Genomic DNA, 19,365 nt, shown 5'->3' on the forward strand with positions numbered 1-19,365 from the left:
GATAGTTGTCCACCTCTATTTCCAAATGGGTGGAACTAGTGCCACTACTGCGAGCCTTTAGCGTGCGTTCCGTAAACGTATCCTCGCTCATTTCGGGGTTCCGCGACGTTTCGTGTGCGACAATGGGACACAGTTCACTAGCCGGTCCTTCAAGGCATTCCTAAAAACCGCCGGAGTCGACCTGCAACACACTGCCCCCTATTCTCCACATGACAACCCAACGGAACGAGCAAACCGGACAGTTAAGACCATGATCTCGCAACTAATTGACGGTCAGCAGAACCAATGGGATGAGTTGCTTGCAGAGATCACCTTAGCTATAAATTCCAGCGTCTTCGAGTCCACCGGCTACAGTCCCGCCTTCCTAGTACAAGGTAGGCAGCCACGACTTCCCGGAGGATTATACGACGAGGTGACACCAGAGGACCCTGGCGAACTAGAAGACCACGGCAATAAGGCAAAAAGACTGCAGGAGATATTTACGATCGTACGAGGGGACCTGGACCAGGCGAGCCATGACCAGAGTCGACACTACAATCTACGCCGGAGGCAATGGCGACCCACTCTGGGCGGAAAGGTGCTTTTGCGGCAACACCATCTCTCCAATGCTGCCGATGGTTTCGCAGCAAATCTAGCTCCGAAATTCGACGGTCCGTACGTGGTAAAGAAGTTCATAGCAGCAAACATCGTCCGCCTGTAACACACAACGACCAACCAAACAAGGGTGGCTAACATTGCAGATCTCTGAGAGTTCCAGGAAGAGAGGCCTTTGTCCGAGGCCGATCTTTGTGGTTCATCACCGCCACGCGACTACGCCGGCGACGAACCCTGGACAGTCAACCTGCGCCGGATGACCCCCGATAATGTGGAGCCTCACTATTTCCCGTGGCCCGAAGACGACCCTCTCCTCGCAGCCAGCTTGCGAGTACGCCAGGGTTCCCCCCGCCAGCGAAGGGGCCGACCCACTCTCCCACCTGTTGGAAGTGCTGGGGCAGGATTTGGTGTCGATGGAGGAGGACGGGGACAAGGATCTGATGTCCGAGGTAGCCCGCGGAAGCGCGTTGGTGGAGGCTCCCATCAATTGGACGGTAGAGACACCCCACCGTCAACTACCCCGGGGCCTAGTCGAGAAGGTCCGATGCAGTGAGGGACGAGGCACAAGGACCCGTTTCACGCACACTAGTGTTGGGTTGCTCATGAGTGAGTGAACAAAAAAGAGTTGTTCACTCAACTGAGCAAGCGAATATGTTCCTTCCTTGTTGTTCTTTTTTGTTCACTTGCTCATTTTTGCTCACTTGCTCATTTGTGTTCACTTGCTCCCTTGTTTTTGAATTCTGCTTTGTACTTTTATTGCGCTTTCTTTACTTCAACATTTCTATTACCGCCAAAACTGTTTCTAATTTAAAAAATAATAATGTCGTGTATAAGAAAGTTTAGTGACATTTGGAATCATTTCGATGATTTGGGAAACCAGCAGGCCAAGTGCAAATTTTGCAAGTCCACTTTAAGCTCCAAATCTCAGAGCAATTTGTCCAGACATTTGAAGAGCAAGCATCCAGCAGCACTTGAGCCCATTGCACGGCAAATCGATGACGACAGTGTGGTTGCTGTGCAAAATGCCCAGCCAAAGATCTCCACATTTGTGCACCGGCCTGTTTCGCAAAATAAATTGCAATGCCTCGACAAGCAAGTGGTTCGTATGATTCCAAAGGTCAACAACTGATTTCTGACGTGTCGAACTGCCCTGGTTACAAGCTGCCCATGAGTAAAACTTTAACATATTGGGAGCTTTGCTCACATTTTAAATCTAATTGTCCAGAAGGCTCTAGACGGAATTGGCAATGTGAGGGCAAAAGCAAAATCAATAGCTCAATATTTTAACAGTAGCTCAACTGGATTAAAGAAATTGGAAGACATACAAAAATTGTTGAAATTGCCTGAGCTTAAAATTAAGCAACACGTTCCAACACGATGGAATTCAACACTAAAAATGTTTGAGCGTCTCCTACTTTTAAAAGAGGCAGTTATGGCCACATTATCGAACCTGCGGATCGATTAAATGTTATCAGGGGAGGATTGGGAGGTAATTGAAGGAGTGATTCCAGTACTGCAGCCATTTAGCCAAATTACTACGGAAATCTCAGCAGACAAGAACGTGACACTGTCAAAGATAATTGTGCTATCTGGAATTTTGCAAAAAAAATTACAAGTATTTTAGATAACTTGAAATAGGATGCAAATACAACTATTATCGAATTCGTAAAATGCATACAAACTGATATGCATACACGATTTGAAGATTATGAATCGAATGTTTTGTATGCTGAAAGCACCATTTTAGATCCCAGATTCAAAGGAAGAGTTTTTAAATCTGAAGAAGCAGTTCATGATTTAAAACAAAATTGATATCATTTCATTCGGCCACTGCTCATACTGAATCTGTTCGGATGGATAATGCTTGCCAAGTAAAGCCTAATGAAAATGACAACGACATCTGGAAAGATTATGACAACGCTTTCCAAAAAGTCAGTAAGCCCTCCAACAGTACGGCCGCAGCTATAAGGGAACTAGATAAATATCTAGCCGAGGAGTACATCATGAGAACAGATTATCCATTGGTCTGGTGGGATCCGCGGAAATCCCAATATTCGCTGCTATACACATTTATGCTGAAGCGGCTTTGTATAGTGGCCACATCAGTGCCATGTGAGCGAATATTATCAGGTGCAGGCGAAACAGTTCGAAATAGACGTTCACTGCTTAAATCATCTAATGTGGAAAATCTTATGTTTTTGCATACCAATTTGTAAACAATAATTTCCGAAAAGTACATATTGATGAACGTTCTTCTCATTATAGCGCCAACTCATTCATCCATAAAGGAGGAGGAAGGGAGCAAAAGTGTTGCCACAAATTAAAATGCAGAGATATCAGTAAGTTTGGAAATAAAACATGTTAAATTTTAATAATAATAATGATTTCATTGCTTGTAGCTTATTAAATTTTTTTTTTAAATTCAATTATCCATGAAGGATTTCATTTAACTATTTTTAAGTGCCCAATGAAGGGAGCAAAAGTTTTGCCACAAATTAAAATGTAGAAATATCGGTAAGTTTGAAAATTAAATATGAAATATAATCTATTTTTGAAAAGTCGTTGAGATGCAGTGCTCATTGGCTTGGTAATGCACTGAACAACCAGTGAGCAACTGAGCATCTGAGCAATGAACAGTGAGCAAGTGAGCAATATGAATGAGTTGACTCTTTTGAAAAAAAAGAACAAGTGATCATGTTTACCTAAAAGAGCAGTATTTACACAATTGTATTTACACCTCTCAGGTGAATAGGTCGAAAACCGGACGTATCCGGATTTTTATACGCCCGGTGGGAAAGGGGGGAGTGTGACGCACCATACTGAGCCCCAAATAAAACGATAACATAAAAACATATACCAGAGCTTTCTTTTCTCTCACATACGGTCACTAACCCAAATGTGCTGAGTTAACAGCGCATGTGCAACGCAAACAGAGCCAAGCGAGTTAACAGCGCATGTGCGACGCAAAAAGAGCCAAGCGAGTTAACAGCGCATGTGCGACGCAAAAAGAGCCAAGCGAGTTAACAGCGCATGAGCAAATTTAAGCAAAAGAAAACAAAGCAAGTTAGCAGAGCCAAGACCTTGACCTAGATAAAAGCGAGAGTAGGAGGAGCAACTCGCTCTCTCTGATTAGAACTTAAGTGCTACTTATATTGAATTCTTGTACCAAAAACTACGTACCAACCACAAGTTCATCACGCAGCCAAAGCATATTCTGCAGGTATGTCCAAGCTTTATGCTTGATACTCGCTTATTTACTGCAGTAATCATAATTACTTCCCGCTGCCCCCCCTTTTGTGAACATATGCGATTACGCATATTCAATAAGCATTGTTATTACATAATCCCGTTAGAGTGCGACAACGCACTAACACAACCACACTAACACCATCATACGCTAAACGTTGTTCATCTTCGCCGCGTCTTTCGTTTTGTCTTTTCGCACAACGCACATGATTTTCCCGTTAGCTGTAGTAGGGTGACTACAAACTACTACAGTCGACGCTCAAATAGTGTGTACAGTGTGACTATGCCAGTGTGATTACACGCCAGCATTTGTCTCATTCATACTGTGCACCTCGTTTTCCTAGTGCTCGTGCAAAGCAAAGTGCCCGTTCGCTGTAGTAGTGAGACTACCATTATTACAGGCGGCGCGAGAGTAGTGTGTATAGTCATAATTGCATCCGTGCACAGTGGTTCGGCTTGTATGGAGCCGCAGCCATAAATACTTCTAGTTGTTGTATTGTTACAAAATTTTCCCCAAAATTAAAAAAAAAAATTTACAAATATATTTTATAAAAATTGGATACATCGTGCGTCTATATGATATAGCTGCTATAGGAATGATCGGTTAAAAATACAAATTTAGTATGAAAAATTTTTTATTTATAAAGATATGTTTTCTAAACTCCCAGACTATAAGTTTGGTGTAGTTTTACAAATGATTAGCAAATTTTATTAAAATCGCATAAATAAATCATACGGCTGTCATAGGAAAGATTAACTATTTTGTGTTTTATTATACTTCAGTAAAATCTTATCCAATCCCCAAGCTATACACCTACTAAAATATTATCATATCAAAAAATCCTAAATTAAACCATCCTAAACCAATTTATTAAATTGATATTTACGCAGCCATCAACGAATCAATATAATTATAACATAAATAAATAATTCTAGTTATACTGTTACAAAAAGCGTTGCATACTTTTACATCTAAGATAGTCAGTAGTAAACTATGCTCAATAATTATCCTTTTATTATAAAAATTAAAAATTCTGTAGGCTTGAGTTGATGTATTTTATTCCTAAAGTATTTTTCCTCTTGGATTGAGAGTTGAGTTGTCTCTTTTTTGAACTGAAAACAAAATTGGCTTGCGGTAACGTGTTGATAAAAAAAAATAAGAAGTCGTGTAACAATATTAACGATTACAAATACATACATCCGCAACTTTCTGCACCTAACTTTAACGATTTTTAAATCTTAAAACTAACACAAAGATAAAAAATAATAATTCTAATGTGGAATCGTGTTGTTCCCACAACTAAAACTTTAGGTAAACACATTTAAGACACACAAAAAGGTACAAAAAAAAGGGTTTCACATATCAAGTTAGTTTTTATTAATTTCATATCAAGTTAGTATAAATTAATTTCATAAATTAAAATAAATTCCTTGGGCTTCAAAATCCATTTTAAATAATATAAATTTATAAACTTGAATAGTTACCAGCCCGATTTAAAGTGCGCTTTTGCTCCGAAATAATTCACCAGAGCTGCGATGCACTGTTGAAATGATCACGTGTTTATGCTTTTGATTCTATTTTTAGAAAGTACCGCTAGGCCTTCAGCGAAAACTGGTTTGCAAATTGAAAATTTTGACATTTTAGAGACAAACAGTGTAAATTGAGTTTAAATATTTTCTGATCGATTTTTTTATTTTTGGCCTCTGGCGGAACCACTGTGCCGTGTGATCATACGCTGGTAACCGTAGCACCCACGCCGCGCGCCTCGTTTCTTTTCCGTTATCATCCGCGTCAGGTACCGCATTCTCCCGTTAGCTGTAGTAGTTTGACTACAATTACCACAGGCGGCGCGAGAATAGTGTGTATAGTGTAATTGCACCAGTGTGATCACACGCTGGTAACCGTAGCACACACGCCGCGCGCCTCGTTTTCCTTATCATCCGCGCCAAGGTATCTCGGCACTTGGAAAGCTGCCAGAGCCTTGAGAATGCAGTCCCAACGTGCAGAGTTAAAGGCATTCTTGATGTCTAGCGTGACCATCAAGCTGTGACGCACCATACTGCGCCTCAAATAAATCTATAACAAAAACATATACCAGAGCTTTCTTCTCTCTCAGCCACTCAAAAAAACATACGGTCACTCAGATAAAGCCAACTGTGCCGAGTTAAGAGCGCTTGAGCAAACACAAACAGAGCCAATCGAGTTAACAGCACATGTGCAAATTTAGGCAAAAGGAAAACAAAGCGAGTTAGCAGAGCCAAGACCTTGATCTACATAAAAGCGAAAGTAGGAGGACAAACTCTCTCTCTCTCCTGATTAGAACCTAGTCGTGCATAGACCTTTACTCGCGAGTGCTTAGAGAATTGAAATATTCTAGTACCAAAACTACGTGTGCACATAACAACTACACCACGCAGCCAAGGCATACTCTGCAGGTATGTTCAAGCTTCATGCTTGATACTCGCTTTATTTATTGATTTCTCCCCGATGCCATAAGCTAAACGTTGTTCATCTTCGCCGCGTCTTTCGTTTGTCTTTCTTTTCGCACAACACACATGATTTTCCCGTTAGTTAGTAGTGTGACTACAAACTACTACAGGCGACTCTGAAATAGTGCCTGTGACTGTGCTAGTGTGATTACACGCCAGCATTTGTCTCACTCATACTGTGCATCTCGTTCGCTCGTGCAAAACACATAATTCCCCATTCGCTGTAGTAGGGAGACTACAAATACTACAGGCGGCGCGAGAATAGTGTGTATAGTGTAATTGCACCAGTGTGATCACACGCTGGTAACCGTAGCACCCACGCCGTACGCCTCGTTTTCCTTATCATCCGCGCCAAATACCGCATTCTTTCGTTCACTGTTGTAGTGTGACTACAGACTGCTACAAACAACGCTGGAATAGTGTGTATAGTGCGACTGTGCCAGTATGATTACACACCAACACTCGTCTCACCTGCACCGTACACCCCGGTTTCGATCTCCGCGAAATACACCGAACTTCCTCGTTAGCTGTAGTAGTATGACTACAAACTACTATAGTCGACGCTGGAACAGTGTGATTGGGCCAGTGTGATTACACACTCATAACCATTTCACCCACGCTGTGTGTCCCGTTTTCTACCATTCGCGCGAAACACAACATCTTCCCGTTAGCTGTAGTAATTTGACTACAACTACTACAGCCAACACCGGGATAGTGTGTACAGTGTAACAAAAATCTGTGTGATTACACACTGACACTTGTGACATTCACGCCGTACTTCCCGTGCTTTTCCTCGCCAAATAACTACAGCCAAACCCACTGTGTATATATAGACATAGTGGTAGTGTGTCTCTATCCGCCCGCATAAGATATCAATCGACGTTGGACCTGAGGACAATCCCAGACGCATAGATACCCATATTATCATTAATTTATCCAGAACCAGTCAAATAAGTAATAAAGAAAAATAAAACTCAAAACTACTGTGTTTTTCTTTCCCATCGAGATCTCCCCCCGACCAGCTACTAAGATTTGTCTCGCATCTTGTGATACTCGGCTTGTAGGGTTTCAGCAAAACATAAATTTCTTATTTCGTCCCCTGGACAGCGCTAGTTACCCCGGCGTTGTGACGGTTCGTTACAAAATAATCATAAACCGTTTTGGCATGACGAAAGGAAATCATCTGAAAGTTTTTTTTTAGGAAATTATATGCATTGAGTTCATTTGCCTATTGTATATTCGCGTCTGACAAGGTCAGCAATTTGAAGAGCATAATAGGCATTTTCTTATAGATGCTACATTTAAAGTTTGCCCTTTCGGGGACTTTAAGCAACTGCTTATTGTTTATGTTAAACACATGCAAAATGTGATTATTTTATTATTTGTTTAATTTCATATTTTATTTGAATTTATTATTTATTTTTATATAACGCCTTTTCTATTTGTTTTGATGACCCGTAAAACGGAGCTCTATTACCAACACCTGTTTACGTATGTTGACTCTAAAATTTACTGTCTCAATGGTGCATCATTTATTTATTTATTATTATGAGAAGCCGATGCGTAACGCTTTGAAAGATTTGCATCCAAATATAACTTTGTATGCTTGCTGATTTCATTTTTCCCAAGCATGTAAAAGAAATGCAGACAAAACTATTGGTTTGAAGAAAATGCTTTCGTGCAATAAACATGCGTGTATGCTGTTCATAAAATTTCTATATTTATCTCTTCTACCGGAAATAAAGATTGTTGAAGCATTTAGTGTTATTGAAGCTCAAGCCACATTTAAAAAAAAAGTTTTCGCCCTTTTTAAAATATTTCAAGAAGCAGTGCACGTTGGGATGGAGATGCCTTTATGATTTTCCGGAAAACGATTTCGAGGTGATTAAAAACAAAATAAAAAACTTTATTATTCACATTAAGAGACTGCTGAACAAAGCACACAGAAATATTCGTCGCTTCAAAGAAGAAAACGCTAGCTGGCTTGCATCGGAGTTATTATTTTATTCAAAAGATGATTGTAATCGTAATCTTGGTGGACGACCTCGGGTCTCTTATGACGAAGGTAGTTTACGGCATATAAGATTTGCTTCCGAACTTGCAAAGGAAAATTCAAGACTTCTACTTATTGAAGCCGCTGCTATGTCTGCTAAGAAGGCAAAATATACAGATATTTATCACATTGTGACGAACACACGAGGTCCTACTCGTATAAACCTACTCTGTCTAGCTAACTTGCCGGCTCAGTTCAGGGCTGGGGTGGGTTTTGGCTTCGACTGGGTAGTAAGTCATCATAAATTAAAGTGTAGATAGTAGTGAAATAATCGGGAAGACAGTACTCATTTCGCATCAACCTTAACGCTCGCATATCCAGTGCTCAAAAGCTTAACACATAATTGTTTTCAGTTCCATATTATAAATTATTTTAATAAACATTCTTCAACACATTCTTAAACAACAGTTTATAAAATTATCTCTAGTGAACAATAGTGCTTGATTAATTGTATTTTCTTAATCGTAACGTTACGTTAATTTTCTCAAATGTTTGTCTTCATCACTTAATAACAAGAAAAATATAACCAACATGGACCAACACGGAATCGAAAGCCCCACAATCGCAACCCCTGATCAACAAGGATTTTATACACGGCTACGCCGTACTTACGCACTTTCCATCGATGTTAGCAGGCCTGATAACAGATGAATCCGTCGTTTATGATTGTTGATGATACCTATTAAAGATGATAAAGTGTTATGATTATCAGGCTATCGAATCCCTATGTACCCCATGTTGGCTGTATAAAAGTCGAAAAAAATTAGTTGATTTGACAAGCACTGATTACAAATTCAATTTCATTTCTTTTTCTTTATCAAACCATGTTGGCACTCTTAGTGCAATTTACACAAGAAAACAATCCACTGCAGATAGCGCTGGTGTTGGTTTTGGTGGAGCCGTAGACCTCTCTCCGGAGGATCTACGCTTCTTAGAACGTCTCTATTATCGCCTTTGACGAGCCGCTATCAAATACCCTTTAGATTATTGTCTTTATTTCGCTCCAGTTGGCTGTCTGCAGCGAGATTCGCTGCCTTCACTAACACTCCATTATGGCCTGTAGGTTAGGGTGAAAATCCGCCTGTGATTGGCACGTGGCACCTGTTCAACTGGGGGGTGGCGGGGACCGCAATGGGCAACACCTATTCCACTGAATTGAGGGTCTAGCGTCTGCAAGCAGTATGACCAATTAGCTGTATGAAATAACATTTTTATAGCAAGGTCCATACAGATTGACACTACTTACCAATCAGTGGCAAAAATTATAAAGAAAAATTTAACACCTTAAATTTCTCTAATAGAGACGGCCACTCAAGGTTGGCGACAAAAGCGATTCTTGGATGCCAAAAGTTTGTGTATTATTTTCTTATTTAAAGAACAATTTTATCTTTCTTTTTTTCTCCTTTTTTTCTGTCTGCTTCGTTCTCAGCGAAAAAAAGTTGAAAAAGTGAAGTTGGCTGCCCTTAGTGGGTGCTCAAAGCATCTCTGTGTGGATCGGTAAAATTCTCCTCGTTCGTCTCAACAGAGGTCTAACAGTTGAGCTATGCTAAGTAGCCTTGCCAACTTAATTAAGGCTTTGGTGCATCAGCTGATGTTTTGATTTTGTGGTAATCAGGTGTTTTTTTGCAACTTTAATTGTCATTAGACAACTACCTCACAACATTTTAAATACGACAATAAATAGTCCTGACAGTTCAAAATTAAGGCAACAATTTTCATTGTGTTTGTGGCGGCGCTGAAAAGTGTCCAAAGTATTTGCTTCCCGAAAATAAAAACACTCGCGGTTTTTTCACTATATACAATTAGTTTATTTAGACTTGGCGGGTTATTATTGCGCACACAGAAATTGGGTGGTAATTGTACCGATTTACAATAGACGAGATTTGTAACTAACTAATAGGAAAAAGCCGACGGCATTTCGGCGATCTATACTGAGCGCGGCTCAGCGGTGGTGAGTTGTGGGAGAGAGATGCTGAGAGCACTGGAGCTTGAGTGCATTCTTACGCACTGAGCGCATTGCTAGTGAGCGAAAAAGCTTTGAGTGCTTTTCGGTCGGCGGAGCGGAGGTGTGCCTCTCACTTAGCAATGCGCTCGCATCAACATTCTCCCCCCCTTGCAATATTGGGATTGCAACGAAACAACTAGTAGCACGTGCCGGACAGAATCCAGCCCAGCGTGGAATTCTGCGCCATAGGCAGTCCGCCTTGGCCCGGGAGGATACCCGGTAGCACGACATCAGGGTAAACATCAGCCCCCAAGACTGCCGAGATCGATGCCGAGCGGAACCAGTCCTTGTCAGCCAACACGAGGTTACTGAAAGAACTGGGCCGGCTGGAGTGACAGTCCTGGCGGGCGTCGTTGTATGGAGCTGCGGATCAGTTTTGAAGACGACCTCCCGGCTCATGGGTGACGTCTTGGAGCGCAACGTTGCCGTGCACACTCCTTCTGCGCCCACGCGAGTGATGGAGAGGCCCATGGCCACTGCCATCGACTCGCTGATGCGGCTTACAGGACAGCACGGATCAATGAGCACTCGCGCCTCGAAGGCCGTCTTCCCCGTGGCTAGCCAGACCGCCGCGGTGGGGAGAATACTGACTCCCTTGCACTGGAGTAGTGCCGTCAATGACAAGGCGGGGCTAGGCACGGGCCTGGTGTGTGGGGAAGTGGGCCGGTCCATCCGGGATGACGATGGTCCTCCTCTGGTGGGTGCCGGGTGGTCGCGTCGGCCCCTCGGTCGTCGCGCCAACCGCTGCCTGGGTTTAGGGTCTCGCATGTGCAGCATGGAGTGGTGGTCCTCACCACAATGCCTGCACCGTCCACCGCTGCGGCAAGTGCCCCCGGAGTGCTGATGAGCCAAGCAGTTGGGACAGTACTTATTTACAAGTACTGCCCGGAGCCGCTTCTCTGGCGTCAGCTGGGCAAACCGTGGACATTTGCGCAGCGCGTGGACACCGCGGCACACTCTACAGCGGAACGAGTTTGTGCCGGGAGGCACATACTCACCCCGCTGAGGGGCGGCCCGGCGAGGCACGGAAACTCCGCGCGGAGTAACCAGTGCCACCGGTGCTGGAGAGGGCTCGGACTCCATCGGGGCGACTTGCCTCGGCGGAGAGCCGGCAATCGGAGGCGAAAGGGAGCGCGCTGGCGAGAAGAGCCCTCGCAAGCTCACTCCGTCGGACAGGGTGCAGGATGATCTTCTGGAGAACGCCATGGTAAACTGTAATGGGATGAAACCAAAAGGCGAAAAAAACAAAAGGAAGAGAAAAAGAACAAAAAACAATAGATTAAATGAAGAACATGGCGCGGGATGAATTGCCTAAGCCGGAAGAGGAAACCACAGGATAGTGGATGGCAGTAGAGAGAAGAATAGGTGACTCAGAGCGCGTGTCCCGTAGGAAGGAGGACCAGCTTTGCAACTGGTCGGCGGAAAACACCACGACACGTCTGGATGTCAACCACACGGACCCTTTCATCAGCGCCTGGGCAAGCGGTCAGCACACGCCCGAGGCGCCATTCTTGTGGCGGTATATTCTCCTCTCTGATGACCACCATGTCACCGATTTGGAGATCGCGTGAAGGTGACTGCCACTTATTCCGCTTATGCAATTCCTTCAGATATTCGTTCTTCCATCGCACACAGAAATGCTGATGGAGAGCCTTGAGCCGTTGCCAGCGGTTGCGGATGGACTCCACATCCTCTCTGGACTCTGGCTCCGCCATGGAGAGTAGCGGACCCCCGATCAGGAAATGACCGGGAGTAAGTGCCGCCAAGTCGCTCACATCCTCTGACATAGGAGTCAAAGGCCGCGAATTGAGGCACGCTTCAATTTTAGATAGGAGGGTGGAAAGCTCCTCGAACGTATGTTTTACGGAGGAAACCGTCTTGTAGAAATGCGTCTTGAAGCTCTTGACGCCCGCTTCCCAGAGACCCCCCATGTGAGGGGCACCAGGTGGGTTGAAATGCCATGCAAGACCTTGATGGCTGTGAGTGGTGACAATCAGGTTGCGGGTGCTCTCCACAAATTCTTTGGAGAGAATGGAGGAGGCTCCGACGAACGTTTTCCCGTTGTCAGAGTACATGTGGAGAGGGCACCCGCGCCGTGCCACGAATCGGGAGAAAGCTTCCAAGAACTTTTCCGCTGTCAGATCCGTGGTCGCCTCAAGATGGATTGCCTTCGTGCTGAAGCACACGAAGACACATACGTAACCCTTCGTAATCTTGCAGCCCCGTCCGACGTAGCTCTTGACGTCGAAGGGACCGGCGAAGTCTACTCCGGAGTTAGTGAAAGGTCGCGAAAAAGTCGACCGGGCGCTTGGGAGATCACCCATCAACTGCGACTGGAGCTTGCGGCGATGAATCACACAGGTCTTGCATGCACTAATCACTGTCTTCACCAAGTTCCTTAGCTTGGGAATCCAGAACTTGGTTCGGACCAGCCGCATCACCAATTGGTTGCCTCCATGGAGGGAGACTTGATGCGTGAAGGAAACCAGGAGGCGTGAGAACACGCAGCCGAACGGGAGAATTATTGGATGCCGTTCGTCGTAGGATAAGGAGGTGGACGCTCTTACGCGTCCACACGAACGCAGGACACCTTGCTTGTCAAGGAACGGATTCAAGCTTAGGATATCGCTTGACCCGATTAGACGATTATGGGACCGGAGGGAAGCACACTCTTTCGCGTATACCCGATTCTGAGCCTGTACAATCAGCCTCTCTTGAGCTTCTGCAAGCTCTTGAGAGCTGAGCGTCTCTGGAAACGAGACCTTGGGTTGGCGGCAACGCTGGGCAAACCTTCGCACATACGCAAACACTCGGAGCGCTCGATCGAACCTGGAGAAACGGTCGAGGAAGTCCTCACATAGGACTTGCGCTGCATGGACCTTCACCGCTCGACACTCCAATTCAGTATCGAGCCCAATGACCGGTGAAGGCCACTGCGCTGGTGAGTGCGTCAGCCATTCGGGCCCCTGCCACCAAAGGCGACTGCCCAGTAGCTCTTGCGGCGAGACACCGCGGCTTGCCAGGTCGGCTGGATTGTGTTCGGAACGAACATGCTGCCAAGTGCCATTCACCGAGTGAATCTTGGCCACTCGGTTCGCCACGAAAGTGGTCCACTTGCATGGCTGCTTGTCCAACCATGCCAGAACGATAGTGGAATCTGTCCACAGGTACGTCTCAGCGTCGGGGGTGGGAAAATGTGGTAGGAGGGCGGCGGATAATTCTGCCAACAGGAGAGCCCCGCACAGCTCAAGACGAGGTAGAGAGACCGTCTTGATAGGTGCAACTCTAGTCTTCGCTGTCAGAAGGCTCACAGACACTTGTCCCGCTGTTTCCACACGTGCGTAAAGAGCGGCTCCATACGCGCTTTGAGAGGCGTCGCAAAAACCGTGGAATTGGATTTTTGCGCCGGGAGCGTAGTTGGTCCATCTAGGAATGCGGATGTCCTGCAAGGACGAATAGTTCCGCAGAAAACTGGTCCACTGCTCTGTGAGATCCGCCGGTAAGGAGTCGTCCCAGCCGATTTCTTGCTTCCAGATTTCTTGCATAAAAATCTTGGCCCAAATGACCACGGGAGCAAGCCAACCTGCCGGATCGAACAACTTGGCGATCTGCGACAGCACTTCTCTCTTACTGAAAGATGGTTTGGACACCATCTCGGCGGTGACGAAAAAGAACTCGTCGGACGTGGCCCGCCAACGAATGCCTAGCGTCTTCGCGACACTAGCTTCGTCGATCTCGAGGAAGTCTGCACAGAGCAAGTGATCCTTAGGGATTCTTCTCAGCACATCTTTCGAGTTCGAGGTCCACTTACGCAAAGGGAACCCAGCACTCTCGAGCGCTGTTCGAAGCTCATCTATAGCAGACACCGCAGCCTGCTTAGTGTGAGCTCCTGCTAGGACGTCATCAACGTACATATAATTGGCGATGATGTCACTAGCAAGGGGGTACCGGTCGCGAACATCACTCGCAAGCTGATGCAGAACGCGGATAGCCAGGTACGGAGCACAGTTCACTCCAAAGGTGACTGTGTTGAGTTCAAAGTCGCATAACTTCTCGTCTGGAGTACGGAAGAGCAACCTTTGAAACCGGGTGTGGTTGGGATCCACAAGGATTTGCCGATACATCTTGGTGATGTCAGCGTTGAAGACGAACTGAAAAAACCTCCATTTCAGGATTTGAATGGTCAGGTCGGATTGAAGGATTGGCCCAGTGTGGAGGATGTCGTTCAGACTCTTCCCGTTTGAAGTCGGGCTGGAGGCGTTGAATACAACGCGGAGCTTTGTGGTGGTGCTGTCGGGCTTGAGAACAGCGTGATGTGGCAAATAATAGTTGCCGGAACTGGATGGGGGGACTTGAGTCATGTGACCCAAATCCAGATACTCTCGAATAACGGAGTCATATTGTTCCTTCAGAGAGTCGTTCCTCTTTAAACGGCTCTCGTTTCTCAGGAACTGAGCGAGAGCGGTAGCCCTCGAGTGACCCAGGTCAACGTGACCAGGGTCGCGGAATGGGAGCGTGACCATGTAGCGACCCGTTGAGGTTCGCACGGTCGTGGCGTTGAAGTTAGCCTCACAAAAAAGGTCAGATTCTTTTGCTGGGCTAGCCGGCAGGTCCTCCACCTCCCAAAATTTGGAGAGGAGTTCCTCCAATGGCGGAGTTCGCTCGACGGACAGTCGAGCTGAAAAGGACGAAATGGATTTTGAAATGGATCCCGACACAGGGCCAGTCAGGATCCAACCGAAAATGGTCTCTTGACGAGAGAGGGTCCCACAAAAGTTAGGGTGAGAGCCGCCGAGCAGAATGGACGGGAGGATGTCAGCGCCTAGTAGCACATCAATCTGCGAACTCTCATAGAATTTGGGGTCTGCCAGCTGGATGCTGGGCAGATTTTCGAGGAGTGTTTGTGGGACGGAACATGAGGGCAGATTCCCCGCTAACTGGGGGAGGACGTACGCCGACGCCTCGATCTGCAAATCGGGTCTGACCGGGGAGCCAATTAAGAATTGGCAAAACTTACGGGGCTGGGCCGCCACAGCTTGCGTCAGCCCAGAGACGCGGGCTTGCACGGATGTATACGGCATCCTCAAGCGCTTGAACAACTTTTCTGAGAGGAAGGTGGCTTCTGATCCGGAGTCAATCAGAGCCCGAGCTGTATAGCGGACGCCGAGATGGCAAACATGAATGACAGCTGTGCTGAGCAGAACACCTTGTGTGTTGACTGCCACGAAGGATTGGACGTTAGCTGACTGGGTGGAAGTGGACTGTATAGGAGATGGAATGGGGGTTGTGACTGTCGGCGCCGGGCTCACTCGATGCAAGAGTGTATGATGACGACCCTTGCAGGTAAAGCAGCTGTGCGCACTTGTGCACTCAGCCAGGATATGGCCTCGTGCGAAACAATTGAGACACAGCTTCTGTTGCTTTATATAATTGACCCTATCGTTGATACCCATCTGGAGGAAACGAGGGCACAAACGAATCGGGTGATTCTCCCGGGAACACAACTTGCAGGACTGGGTTTTTGAAGTTACCCGACTCTCAAAGGAGTTTACCTGCTTGGCGACGGGGGCCTCCTTGCGTGAGGCACGCGGAACCGTCGGAGCGCTCGTGCTGGCTGACACTTCCGCTATCGCTTCTAGGGTGCGATACCGCTCTAGAAGGAAAGCGTTCATGTCAGCCCACGTTGGAACGTCGCTCTTATTCTGGATGGACTGTTCCAAAGAGAAAGGGTCAATTTGGGGAGCCTCGAAGAACACAGGAAAACCAGGATGCAATCCCAATTCTCCGTATTGATCTTGGAGTGCTCCAAAGCCGTCAAGCACCCTTGGATAGTGCTTTGCAACTCTTGAATGGCTGCACCCGACTCTTGCCCGATGGCGGGCAAATTAAAAAGGATACGCAGCTGACTGTTCACGAGCAACCGTTTGTTCTCAAAACGCTCAGTCAAGCTGGACCACGCCGACTGAAACCCTTCATTGGTCAAAGGAGACTTTGACACAATGGCATGGGCTTCACCGCTGGTCTTGGAGTTGAGATGGAAAAGTTTCTCAACTTCCGACAGTCTAGGATTTCGGATGTAGATAGCCGTGAATAAGTCTCGGAAGGTGGGCCAGCGAGTGTAATCGCCTCCGAAAACTTCGGTGTCGCACGGAGGTAAGCGACACCCTGTGGACACGAACGGCACGGCTGGGGTTGTACGGGTGTACGGGGAGTGATGGCCTGGGAGGCATCAGCTATTTGTTCACTTAGCTGAGCGGACCACTGCTCATAGAGAATATAGCAGTAATCATATTTTGCCTGAATGGTAGGCAACTCGTCTGTCGTCATTTCATCCGACATGACGCAGGAGCAAGCCTCGTACTCCTTCTCGACCTTGTCCCACAAGGCACGCATCTGGTCCCTCCGGACCTGGCACGTGTACAGGGACGCGCTGTCAGTAGAAGCATTGTTAAGTCGCGACGCAAAGTGACTGACACGGTCAGTCGCGGCGATGAACTTATTCAATGCCGAGTCTACCACATTGTGTGCCATTTTGCTGTGAGAACGCGTAACAATTGGCAGCCGAGGAACTGGGACGGAAACAGCCTTGGTCGAAGGAACCGACGGAGGTTTGGTCACGAGGATCAGAGGCTTGGTGCCGGAAGTGGGCGAAACACTAGCTGACCGTGCGGGGATCGGTGATGTGCTGGATGCACGAAGAGCCGAGTCCTTCTTGGATCTAGGCACAGGGGGGTTAGGCGAAACTCTAGCGGCGCTAGTAGAGGGCACGGACAGTCTAGTTTTAGTCTTATCGGGATTGCCCGTTGACATGCTACGCACGAAAGGTAGGAAGCCGCTGGTTAGAAAACCAGAAAATCACAGAAAATATACCAAAAAAAATACCAAATGGAACTTGGTTTGTTTTTTTTATATATATCCGGAAACGGCCCAGAAGGTGGAAACGAAACGGAAGGCACGTAGCAACTAGTAAAAGAAAAATACCAAATAAAATACTGGAAAAAATACCACAGGTAGTGCTGAGGTATTTTGTACCCCAAATGGGTACGGACTGCGGACACAGGTAACGAACGCAAGGGGGCGGGGGAAACTTCCCGCGACAATCAAGCAAATGATTGTCGAAAACAAGAACAAAAAGGCACGAAAACAAGGAAAAATACCACGAAAATACAATACGCTGGAAAAAACACAAATGTGGTTAAAAAAAGCGCTGTATGGAAAAATAATAAATAAATTGTCACGAAAAAAAAAAACAACAACAAAAATTATTTATGTATTTAAATATGGAGATGTGGTGGACGTATAATTGTGATTATATGTAGGTGTGTATATGTGTGTGTGTATGTCTATGTATGTGTGGACACTGGCTGGAGGTAGCCTATACACCGACACTTGAGCTGGGAGTTGCTCTCAAATACACACACTAAATAAATCACTTGAAACAAAAAAAAAGAAAGGGTAGGGTATGTCGAGTGCGACTACCGCTGCCCTGCCAATCTATTACTTCACTCGTAGAAGTACTTATGCACGCGGTTAAGCATGCACAACAGTATGTACGTATGTATGTATGTGCTTGCACTGCGCTGCCAACGTCTAAGCAAGCGAAATGCACGTATATTTGTATGTAACACAAATGAGAGCGAGAGCAAGTGCGGACAAACAGCGAATGCACAAGAGTGCGTGTGTGTGTGTTGAGAGAGCGCGAGAGCAAGCGCGGCTGCAAGCCGGTGCGCTTGCGGACAAAAGAGAGTGCACCGAAATATGTGTGTATGTATGTATGTCGGCAATTACCGCGACATACAAACGTACAAGAAATAACGGACAAGAATTAAGCAAAACGAAATTCTGGTACACAACTTGGATTTAAGTTAATTAATTCGTATGATTATATATGTATGGAGTATACAATATATAATCCTCGCACTTTAAAAAATGATTCTCTTTGGATAATTTACACTTGTCACTGCACTTGCACTTGCAAAAAAAAGAAAAAACACACATGCATACATACGTACGCGATTGGCGGAAAAAACAAATATAATTATTTATTATAAATGTGATTAGGCAAAAAACCATAGAAAAGGTCGTCCGAAGAACAAAGAAGTCAATTGGCAAAAGCTATGGAAAAAACTTTTGCGCAATATGGCGGAATGGAGGGGCGGACGACCGTGGTAGAAGGAATAGGAAAGAAGCAAAAACTAGTGGCACTTATCTGCGGATGTAAAACTGGAACGATGAAAAATATATTGTTGATGATCCGGCTCGAAGGACCAATGTTTGTGGCGGCGCTGAAAAGTGTCCAAAGTATTTGCTTCCCGAAAATAAAAACACTCGCGGTTTTTTCACTATATACAATTAGTTTATTTAGACTTGGCGGGTTATTATTGCGCACAGAAATTGGGTGGTAATTGTACCGATTTACAATAGACGAGATTTGTAACTAACTAATAGGAAAAAGCCGACGGCATTTCGGCGATCTATACTGAGCGCGGCTCAGCGGTGGTGAGTTGTGGGAGAGAGATGCTGAGAGCACTGGAGCTTGAGTGCATTCTTACGCACTGAGCGCATTGCTAGTGAGCGAAAAAGCTTTGAGTGCTTTTCGGTCGGCGGAGCGGAGGTGTGCCTCTCACTTAGCAATGCGCTCGCATCAACATTCTCCCCCCCTTGCAATATTGGGATTGCAACGAAACAACTAGTAGCACGTGCCGGACAGAATCCAGCCCAGCGTGGAATTCTGCGCCATAGGCAGTCCGCCTTGGCCCGGGAGGATACCCGGTAGCACGACATCAGGGTAAACATCAGCCCCCAAGACTGCCGAGATCGATGCCGAGCGGAACCAGTCCTTGTCAGCCAACACGAGGTTACTGAAAGAACTGGGCCCGGCTGGAGTGACAGTCCTGGCGGGCGTCGTTGTATGGAGCTGCGGATCAGTTTTGAAGACGACCTCCCGGCTCATGGGTGACGTCTTGGAGCGCAACGT

At 46.0% G+C, this 19,365-nt stretch overlaps 2 protein-coding genes across 2 annotated transcripts; one reads left to right on the plus strand and one right to left on the minus strand.

The window, feature by feature from the left end:
• The first annotated feature begins 250 nt into the window (after nt 1-250).
• Nucleotides 251-700, plus strand: LOC127565804 (uncharacterized). Its single transcript, XM_052006355.1, has one exon. The coding sequence runs from the start codon at nt 251-253 to the stop codon at nt 698-700; it is 450 nt and encodes a 149-aa protein (XP_051862315.1).
• An 11,058-nt stretch (nt 701-11,758) lies between these two features.
• Nucleotides 11,759-17,198, minus strand: LOC127565806 (uncharacterized). Its single transcript, XM_052006357.1, has 3 exons — nt 16,634-17,198; nt 16,153-16,553; nt 11,759-16,099 (listed from the first exon to the last, which is right to left on the minus strand). Exons 1-3 carry the CDS (start codon nt 17,196-17,198, stop codon nt 11,759-11,761), a joined length of 5,307 nt encoding a protein of 1,768 aa, XP_051862317.1.
• Nucleotides 17,199-19,365: the final 2,167 nt, after the last annotated feature.

Source organism: Drosophila albomicans, chromosome 2R (assembly GCF_009650485.2).
Source record: "Drosophila albomicans strain 15112-1751.03 chromosome 2R, ASM965048v2, whole genome shotgun sequence".
Taxonomy (NCBI): Eukaryota; Metazoa; Arthropoda; class Insecta; order Diptera; family Drosophilidae; genus Drosophila; species Drosophila albomicans.

What these genes read in the sequence shown, in the direction of transcription:
- LOC127565806 (XM_052006357.1), bottom strand. Translation starts at nt 17,198, where the DNA reads ATGTCAACGGGCAATCCCGATAAGACTAAAACTAGACTGTCCGTGCCC. An exon ending in GCAGTGGTCCGCTCAGCTAA is followed by an intron (nt 16,554 to 16,633) that starts GTGAACAAATAG and finishes TCGTGTCCACAG; the next exon opens with GGTGTCGCTTACCTCCGTGC. An exon ending in AGAATTGGGATTGCATCCTG is followed by an intron (nt 16,100 to 16,152) that starts GTTTTCCTGTGT and finishes TCTTTGGAACAG; the next exon opens with TCCATCCAGAATAAGAGCGA.
- LOC127565804 (XM_052006355.1), top strand. Translation starts at nt 251, where the DNA reads ATGATCTCGCAACTAATTGACGGTCAGCAGAACCAATGGGATGAGTTG.